Raw genomic sequence first — 10,399 nt, forward strand, 5'->3', positions numbered from 1 at the left:
GGTGGTTCAAGCACCTACACTGAACACCTTCAAGAGCAAATTGGATGCTTATCTTCCTGGGATCCTATGACCCCAGCTGACTTCCTGCCCTTTGGGTGGGTGGCTGGACTTGATGATCTTCTGAGGTCCCTTCCAGCCGTAATGTCTATGAAATCTATGAAATCCCTGCTCATCAGCCAGTGAAGGAGCTGCAGGCCAGAGGAATATGCTGTGAGGTGGGTACTCAGTGGGCTGGGTGATTGTCTCCAGTGAATCGTCCTCAATGGCTCTGTGTTTGCTGGGGAGGAGGCGTGGAACAGGTGGCTGTTGAGGAGGCATTGACACACCCCAGGGGTCACTCCTGGGTCTGGTACCATTCAGCATCTTCGTTAGTGATTTGGAGTGGTGGGATCCAAGCACATGTCTGGCAGGTGCATGGGTGTCACTGAAGCCTCAGGCACTGCAGAGGGCAGGGCAAGGATTCAGAATGACCTGGGAAAATTGGAGAAATGATCTGCCATCAATCAGACAAGATTCAGTGCAGGCAAGTGCGATGTCCTGCCCCTGGGACAGAATGACTGGATGTACAAATACAGGCCAGGGAAAGACTGGCCAGGCTGCATTACTGCAGAGAAGGACCTGGGAGTTACGGTAGACCATAGGCTGGGTATGAGCCAGCAGTGTGTTCCTGTTGGCTTTTTTTTTTTTTTGCAGCATCCAGGGGTGTCACTTGAAAATCAGGGAAATGATTCGTCTATTCTGTTCAGCACTGGGGAAGCCTTATCTGGAGCACCATGTCCAGTTTTGGACCCTGCACTTCCAGAAGAATGTGGACAGTTTTGAAAGAGTCCGGTGCAAGACAACAAAAATGATTAGGGGCTTTAGAGACCAGACTTACAAGGAAAGGCTGAAAGAACTAGGGCAGAGAAGACGGCAGGTGGTAGGCAGGAGCAGGGGTTGATAACAGCCTTCCAATACCTGAAGGGTGATTATACAGAAGATGGAGCTGAGCTTTTCTATTGGCTGTAGGAGATGGGACTAGGAGTGATGGCCTCAAGCTACAGCAGGGGAAGTTTAGGCTGGAGGTTGGTCAGGGCTTGGAACAGGCTGTGTAATCTCCATCCTTGGAATTTTTTAAGGGCAGGTTGGACACACTTGGCTGGGATGGTTCAGTCAGGGATGATCCTGCCTTGAGCAGGGAGCTGGAGCAGATGACCTGACCTCATGAGGTCCCTTCCATCCCTGCTTATCTATTAACCCTGTGAGGTGCTCCTGGGGTGCGCAGGTAGCTGCTCCAGAACTGAGTAGTCTCAGTGAGAAGAAAGGCAAGCATCCAGCAGCATTAGCAGTTAGCAAGTTTATCATGCAAGAGATCTTGCTCTGATGTGGATTAACACTGGAGATGATGTTATTTGGCAATAGCCCAAAGGCTTGGGCAATAGCGGCTAAACTCTTTTCAGCAGGGTTTTAAAGGGGGAAACCGGCAAGGCTCAGTGTCATCTGTTGTGGACAGTCTTCATTTTCCTAGGGTGGCCAGGACCTAGGTGTCCTGTAATCTTGTACTCTTTCTAATCCCTTTCAATTTTGGACACCCACTCATGGTACTTCCCATGCAAGGAATGGATGCATTTGTGCAGCTTCTACCAATAGGTGGTGTCCTCCCAGGTTTGTGTTAGAAATGTATCGACAACGAACTCTGGAGATGGGTGTCTCTCTCATGTGGGGACTGCTTAATACTGCCTGACACTGAAGCAAAGGCATCAAAGTGAGAGGACCTGGACAGGAATAATGTTTGTATTGCTTCAAGTGTTATAAGTGCTTAAAAAATAAAGAAGCAGGTCACATATCGCGTGCAAGTGCTGCAGATGTCCCATATGAGTTCCAAACTCTGATCCTGGAGGAAACAGGAGCAAGTACTTCATCGTGTGTTTCAGGTTATGTTTGTCTTCCAGATGACAACAGGGATTTGATCAGTCTGCAAGCTTCCCCCAGTGTTTTGCTTCCCACCCTGCCCACCTTACTGAGGCAGACCTTCTGTGTCTTATTCTTAATTACCCTGCCGTGGGGCCCAGGAACTTGCCTTGCATGTGGCCATGCCTTTTTTATGCTAGGCATGAAGGCACATAGCAACCACTGTTTTCTGGAAGACTTGTGGTATTTTGGCTTTTCAAGACCAGTACAAACTACTCTCAAGCACCCACTCACCAACAACACTGGAAACCTCGGCCCAGAATATCTGTGCCTGTGAAATGCTCCACCAGCTGAAAACCAGTAGAGGCTATGGACCTTCTCTGCATCTGGGATGAGGAGAGGACCTTACAGTTCCTCTGGAAGAGCCATTGGATCTAGGCTGTGTTTGAATAGTGTGCAGCAGGCTTGACCATGATGGGGGTCAGTGCTAGGACAAGATGAAGGTGTTGAAGACAGTTGTGATGCTGACCAGGTCTCAGATGCCCCCATGACAGTCTTTTCTTACTAGGAGGCATTCTGATTTAACCTTGTAGGGAACAACTCTATTGAGGTGAGATGCATTAACCATTGGGATGAGGCAGCCCAGATGACAGCAACACTGGGGAGGACCAGCTGGCCACTGTGTCATCATCTTCTCAGCACCAGGGCCCAGATACCTGAACACTGAACCTGCTGGTGAGTAGCACCCATCTTACGCTCTGGGAGCATCAGTAACCCTTTCTCTAAACAGCCAGAGGCAGTGTTCTCTCTAAGCTGTGTGGTGTGTGCGGTTGCGCGTGTGTGCCTGGCAGTGTTACATGAGCGCACCTGCTCGGCCATGCACACCACACAGCTTAGAGGAAGTGCTGGCCAGAGGTCTGTTTTGTGCCTGGGGGTGACCTGGACCTGGAAATGTGTAGTTGCATGTCCATAGTGCCAGGCTACTCTGAGCAGAAAGGGATCCCAAAGCCATGGAAAGTGCGGTCCTTATGTTAGCCCTGAGGGAGAGGGCAGGGGTAGCCATAGGCATCTTGTGGAGCACTCAGGGACCTTGAGGGGGCTGGTGCTGCCACTAGGAGACCAGCATGCTAACAGCCTATTTTGGTTTGCTGAGGGGCCTTGATTGCCAGTTTTAGCCAGAGGCCAAGGGAGTTTTCACATCTCCCATTTTGCTTGCTCACATCCCATGAGGATGGGGGTGGTAGACACACTGCATCCTTTTGGGGACAGTTGTGTCCTGTGCAAGGGTTAATATGTCCCATGTCATTCCTCTGTCTCAGACTGAGACACCCATGGCTTAGCCACTACTGGGGTTTGGTGAGGAGTGCTATCCCAACATGAACCTGAGGGGGTGCAAGTTCTGTTTGCGGCCATATGCTGCCATGTCTGCCCTGCTTCATTTGTATGCAGCTTGGGTCACACTCCTGTTATTCTCGCTGCCACCTGTTGTTCCCACCTTTCTTTTGGAGCAGTGTTGCTCTTCTTTTCATGTATCCAACCACTGGGCAATAGGACCATCCCGATCCTCAGAGTCCAGCCCTGTCTCACAGCACCTACTGCTGGGTTTCTCTATGCCCTTGTCATTCCCAAAACTTGGCCATGGGAACAGAGCTGCTCTTTCCTCCCCTGCTCCAATTGCTGGAGCAGGACTAACAATGGGAAGACCAGGACCCTTCTTCAACCCCATCATTTGTGGTTTGGTTGTGGGAACATGCATACTCTTCCTTCTCTATAGGCCAAAGGGCCCTGGAAAGTGTGTACGTTTCCGTTGGAAGGAAACACGGAGGAGAAAAAGACCTTTTAGCTAATATAGTTCTTGGATTTGCAAATAGAGATGTTCAAGCAACTCAGATTGTGAGTAGAGAAAGCATTAACAAAAAGTCAGTGCTCACTTGTCATGGTATACAATTCTCGGCGTCTCACTCTTAGCACATGCAAGAGGGTCTTGTTCCTGAAAGTGATAGTGACTTGCATTATTTAGGAGATTATTGGGAACATCAGTTACTGGAGACCAAGGTCTCCACCATCTCCAAGCCACTGCTGTAAATTCAAAGAGTCCCTGGGGAGCCCAAGTGAGGTATGCCACCAGAGGTACCCCAAGGACTTGTGGGTAACTGATAGGTAGGTATCCCCATCCTGGTGGTTGAGGCCAGTGTATTTAATGTCTCAGGAGCCTACAGCAAATGTGAAAATGCTTCTATGACAGAATACCAACACTCCTTTAGGAGGTCATCATTTATCAGACAAGTTTAATAAAGATTCCGTGTACATTTATTATCTCATCAGCATCATCACCTTCAGCCACTGCTGCTCCTTCTGATGCTGCCGTGAAGGTTTCAAGGTTGTTGATAGGGGCTGCAGGTCAGCAAAGTTGAGGAGGAGGAGATGCTGTCATTAGACAGAACTGCAGCTGCGGAGGACTGCTGTGCCTTGATGGAATACTCTTAGGACTTCCGTGCTGACCCTGCCAGGTGGAAGATCTCCCAGACTAAGTGTGTGGCGTGGCAAGGCAAGGCAAGACAGAATGTTGAGGCTGCCAGTGATGCTCTTGGCATGGTAATAGAAATTAGGGAGGTGCTGTTGAAGACACAGCAGACTCTCATAGTAGCCCTCACCCACCAGTGGAGAGCATCCCAGTTATGTTTCATTTTATCACCTGTGTCTTTGCCTTTTCCCTGTAGACAGGGATCTATGCCGTTTTGCTCAGTGGTAGTCCCATTCCTTCCAGATCCCAGTTACCTTCAGTAGGGCCAGGACTAACCACTCCGGTTCCAATTCTCCACTCCTATTTTCCATGCCCCATGGGACACATGGCATGCCCCAGAGAGTTCTTCCTGTTCTCTTTTTACCCTGGCCTATGTCTACTACTTCCTTCCCCTACCCAAAACTTTTCTCTGACATCCCAGTCATACCATGAAAAGGTCCCCTCCCTTTCTCCTGTGAGCTCCTTTTCCCCCAGCCCTGACGTTCAGCCAACGGTACCATGCCAGCTTCCTTTGTTGTAGGGTCCTATAGACCCTTCTTCAAATACAGGTGGGAGCTCTGGATACCCTCCTTTCTGGAGCTGTGGAGGTAGGAGAATGGTCTCTGGGAGGGATTTAAGGATGTTTCCTTTCCTTGAATTTACCACACTCCCCTGATGGTTGCAAAACTCTTTGTTTTAAGAACACAGCCCATAGTGTTTGAATGTTTGTCATGTTAATAAAGAAACTTTTTTCCCCACAACAAATTACCCCTGAACTGACTCAAACTTTATGCACTGGTACTTCCTGCCTTGCAGCCAGACACTGCTGGAAATTGTTCACTAAGGTTTCCCTCACAAGAGTATTCTGATGGATGAAGTTCTTGGGAGGCTCAGTTTCTAAGGTCTAGTACGACATAGTAAGCCTCTGGCCACTACTGCCCAGGCCTCTGGGAAGTCTTGCTTCTGGCCTTGCATCTGTTATGGAGCATGCTTGCTGTGGAGTGATTGTATGTAACAGGTACTACTTGCTAACATGGAGACACCCCCATTGACCTTCACTGCTTTGAGGTGCTCAAAACTGCACTGTGTAGTCATTTGACAGCTGCTCAGCTTGTAGCTGAAGTGTTCCTTTTTGGTATCCAGCTGCCCAGTTTGGGGCTTCAGGAGTTATGGGAGAAGCAGTTAGTCCAGGTCCCTGGGCAGCGGAGTGGGGATAGTCACCTTTTCCAGCTTCATGCTGGGAGCGTTGTGTACAAATGCTTCCAGGCTGGTGTTCCTGAAGGCCCTAGCATTGTGGACTTTGCCCAGCTATTTGGTGCTTGTGTGCATGAATCTTCCATGGCGGTCCATGACATTCTTCAACACAATGCCTTTGTGGCTGATGTACACTGAATCACAGTATGCTAGACCTGAGATGGGAATGTGGATGCCATTGATGGCCTTGGTACAGTTTGGAAACTCCAAAGAGGAAGATTCATCTTTGATCACTAGCAGTTTGGAGAGGTGGAAAACTGTTGTACTAGTGCCCTCTAGATGGCATGGCATACCTTCTGGATAGTAATCCAGCAATGGAATTTCCCACACCAGTGAAAGGCATTTGGCATCCATGCTGACTCAACCCCACTGTTCCAGAGGAAAGCTACCAACAGGAAAGTACCCATAAGTAACAAAAAGAAGGTGGCAGTTGGCATCTGGAAGCTGGCAGCTCCTCAAAACCAGTGGAGGTAGCTTTACTCTGGAACATTGGGAGTAGCTTTCCTCTAGAACAGTGGGGTTGAGTCGGCATGGATCTTACCAAAGGTGACTCTACTGATCCTGGATATAGAAAGCAAATTTGGGTGCAGAAGGCAGATTATTTTGAGTGAAGTGCTGTGCTTTCCCTGCCCTCTAGTTCTCTGGCACAAGCAGTACTTAGGGTGGGGGAAATTTCAGAGCCCTCTTGTGAATAAGTTGACAGTGGTGAAGAGACAGAATGTTCCTCCCCCCTTTTCCAAGAGCTGGAGAAGGACTGGGTGGAGATGTTCAGATCTATTTTTCTGAGACCAATAACTTGTCTTCCAGCATCCTGTTTTTTTCTAGCAGCTGGAGTAACACTTGGATTAAATTTTTTTTCCTTGTTAAGTTTCCACCAGACAGGAGCTGGTGGCTTTCTTGGGCCAGCCTAGCTAATATTGAACAGTATCTGGAAATACTGTAATCCAGGACTGTCCAGCTGGCAGCCTGTGGGCCTCATGAGGCCTACAAAAGGTCAAATTGATGCTCCAGGGCTCCCACTCAGCTGCTGCTCCCCCTTTTGCTCTGGCTGCAACAGCAGTTAAAGGTTCTGGACTCTTCCTCTCTCTTCCAGCTGCCACTTCTTACCCCTGCCCCAGGGGGTGGGACAGTGGGGTGCATGGTGCTCGGACCTTGCAGGCATGCTATACAGTGATGGGGAAGAGGAGGTGTTAGCACAGGCATGCAGCACAGCAGGAGGGTGTCTGTGCAGCGCACGGCCCAGGGGCCTATGCCTTGCCCTGTACAACTTCTAAGTTGTACAGCTCTGTTCTAATCCATGATCTGATGATTAGGCTTGTTTTTCAAAATACTGTTTGATATATCTCTTTGATAGGAGAACTTTGCTTAAACTATTTTATGTTGTTAACTTTATAACTTTATTTTGTTACTTGCCCCCCACCACACACACAGACACTCTTCATTTTTAATCTTTGAGAGCTGTGCATGAATAATTAGATGCTGATCTGTCAACACGATGGCACTGTACATCTCTATCTTTCCAGGCAATCATGCTGACAAGTGGCCGGTTGACTTTTAAGCGGCTTATGTCCTTGGCTTGCATGAACATGAGTGCTTATTGTTTGTTTTGCAGGCTGTTTTGTGAAGTGGTAATGTTTGGAAGGCTTACACTGCTTACAGTTGTACATGGAAGAAGGTATAGTTCTCCTGATGTTTTAGCTTCCTCTAACTATTTCATACATCATTATATTAACTCTTAGTGTGAAAGTGTTATAGATACCCTAGGCTTCATTTTTGTTCATGTGCAGATAATTCTATATAATTTTGTCTCTTAAAAGATAGCTACCAGCTGTGGCATATCCTGAAATGGCCATCTGGATCTCATTAAGGTGTCCTCTCTGACATCTTACAAAAAAAAAGGGAATCCATTTAGTTTGTCTCGTCTGGAACATTATCAGTTTCACTTCCTGTGACTGGTATTCGGTGAGGTACAAGCAGAATAATCAAACCAGATTTTTGATTCTTTGCCAGGAATTGAGCATGGTCATTTGAAAACAAGGTTTCCTTTATTTATCTTGCAGCAAAAGAAAGCTTAAAATTTGTAAGATATTAATTAAAAAAACTGTAAATTAATGAAGAAGTTGAGGACGTTTGAGTGGAAACGGTTGTAGAAACATAGAACCGTTATGTAGATCACTGTGGTAGATGCAGACATGCACAGGTTTTGGAGTTTGAACCCTCAGTCCGTTTGCCAAGAGCGTTGCATCCATTTGATGGAAGAAAATTGAGGGGATTCTGAGGTCAGACTTTCAGAATTTCATTGCTCCTGATTCTTCCCTGATTTAATTCATCCCTGATTTTTAACTTAATTCTTTATTTGAGACTCAAGTTTAGATTGCCTGGAATTTCTCCCCAAAATACACCCATATATAAAATCTGTGCTTATACTTTAATTCAAAGCAAAGGCTTGTGTTTGTTAGTAGATTCTGTACTTGTGGTTGTGTTTGATTTAATACAGTTTCCATCATTGAAAGTGTATAGTTTTTTTCATGGTATTACTATATATAAGTAGGGGTCTACCCAAATTGAGGTGGTGACTGGCCAATTTCATGGGCACATCGAGGGTCCAGTCACCATTTTCATAGGTTTATCATGGTAGGAACTGCGCTTCTGGCTGAGGATCCCTGGTGACCCTGCCCCCTGCTACTGATTGGTGGAGAGGCCTGTTCATCATATGACCCTGCCCCTTACCACTGATTGGTGGAGAGAGGTAGTGCTGCATGACAGGTAGCCCTCAGCCAATCGGCAGTGAAGGGCAGGGGCAGCAGCTAATCTAGCCTGCTCGCCTTCATGCCTACAGCACCTTTCATGCCAGGCTGCACAACCGGGAGGACTGGTGACTCCCACTGGGGATCCAGCATTTTATTTTTAGTAAGTTGTGTTTTTTGGGGGGGGGAAGTTGTTTTGTTTTGGGTTTTTTTCCCCATGGATTTCACTGAGATTGCCTGACTTCATGACTTCTTTGCAATGCGCGCAATCATGACTTGAGTAGGTCCCTATATATAAGATCGCAAGGAATATCACATACATCCCAGACTCTAGGCAGAAGGTGGACTAGCTTGAACTTTAGAGTATATTTCAAATATAATTTATTTGGCACCTGCCTCCATGGAATTCTAGGCTTCACATACAAAGCCAAATACAGTTCATTTAAAAATAAAGCACACAGTAAATATAATCTGATGATTAGACTGATATTATAATATATGTATTTAAATAGTGATCATATACCTATGATTTTTTTCCTATTTGTGTGTCAAAGTTTAAGTAATTAAAATAATTTTGTTTTGGTTTCAAAAATATCAATGCTATTGTTTCCAGCTGATAACTGCCCTTCACCCCGGCTCCTTGGAAAAATCCCAGCTCCCTGCGAGCATTTAGACAGCATTTTCACTTTGTAAAAATATTGACATTGAAAAAACTGAATAACTTTAGCAGCTCCTCTCCCAGGAGATACTGAATATCTGTTTGAGGCCTAATTTAAGGATTTTAGGTATGTTAATTTGAGGATTTAGGTACTTTAATTTATGTTTAGATTTTATAGTTTACACAGTCTGTTTTTGGATTATTTAGCTGATAGGAGCAAGAAAGATTTGTGAAGCTTTCATTAGGTAAGCAATATGCTTTAATTTCACGTTATCTATTGAAGAATTATCTATGTATTTTTTTCATATCTGTTTTTCATGTATGTACAGGGATATTGCAAAAAGACTAATATTGTTATGGAATGCTCCTAAATGTGATGATCCATTTCTTTCACTGAGTCTAGTTGCATCGAGTGGTCTCTGATAGGAAACTGTGGAAGTGGCACCACGGGGGTATCTGCCGGGGAGAATAGCATTTTGGCAAATCAGAGACCTCTAATTCTACTCAGATGCATAATAGACAAATAAGAATCTGGTCCATTTTCACAGGAATAAGATATTTTTGATCTGACATTAAAAGAACATATTTGAAGGGCTTAACCTCTTAATATTTAAAAGTGGCTTAAAGTCCAGATTAGTGACTACATGTAATGTCTCAGTTTCTGAAGCTCACTTTGGTTTTCTTTCTCTTTATGATAATTTGGTATGCTTTCTAAGGATAAATTCTTATTTTGTTATTTTTAGATTTCCCACTCGAGACATATGTGTTGCCAGTAATCTTCCGATGAAGTACATCCTGGTAACCGGGGGTGTCATCTCAGGCATTGGCAAAGGAATCATTGCAAGCAGCATTGGCACCATACTGAAATCATGTGGTCTACGAGTCACTGCAATCAAAATTGATCCCTATATTAACATAGATGCTGGAACATTCTCACCATATGAACATGGTATGAAGGGTGGTACTGTTCTTCTGTGTATAAGTTATTCATTTGCTATTCCATTTTATAAGCAGAATTTAAGTTTCTAATTTTTATGTGAGAGGTGTTAGGTCACCTTATGCATTTATTTGACAATGTAAGATTGTTCCGTGCTGCATATTCTCAAATGTCTTGTCAAATCTAATTTGAGGTAACTCAAGTGTCTGGCTTTCTTGTATTTCTATTAGCAAACTGTTCCCCAGCGTAATAGACCTTACTAAGGAAATCTTTCTTGTTATTCATTGCACATTATCTTTGGCCTAGTTTGATTTATAGAACACTATAGCAAATGCTTTACAAATCTTACTTAGAAAAGTCACATTTCCATGTCCATATAGTTCCATACAAATACAGTCACCCATAGTTTC

General features: G+C 45.3%; 1 protein-coding gene across 4 annotated transcripts in view; it reads left to right on the plus strand.

Annotated features, from left to right (window-relative positions):
- The first annotated feature begins 1,244 nt into the window (after positions 1-1,244).
- Positions 1,245-10,399, plus strand: part of CTPS2 (CTP synthase 2) — a 135,053-nt gene continuing 125,898 nt past the window's right edge. The window contains exons 1-3 of one of the 4 annotated variants that reach the window (XM_019529269.1): positions 1,245-2,625; positions 7,260-7,322; positions 9,796-10,001. In XM_019529269.1, coding sequence (XP_019384814.1) covers positions 7,279-7,322; positions 9,796-10,001 — 250 coding nt within the window. In that variant the 5' untranslated portion in view covers positions 1,245-2,625; positions 7,260-7,278. Of the gene's footprint in view, positions 2,626-7,259; positions 7,323-7,797; positions 7,927-8,534; positions 8,558-9,795; positions 10,002-10,399 lie in introns of those variants that run through there. The other 3 variants (XM_019529270.1, XM_019529271.1, XM_019529272.1) reach the window with 3 other exon arrangements.

Source organism: Crocodylus porosus, unplaced genomic scaffold (genome assembly GCF_001723895.1).
Source record: "Crocodylus porosus isolate Cpor-Errol unplaced genomic scaffold, CroPor_comp1, whole genome shotgun sequence".
Classification (NCBI taxonomy): Eukaryota; Metazoa; Chordata; order Crocodylia; family Crocodylidae; genus Crocodylus; species Crocodylus porosus.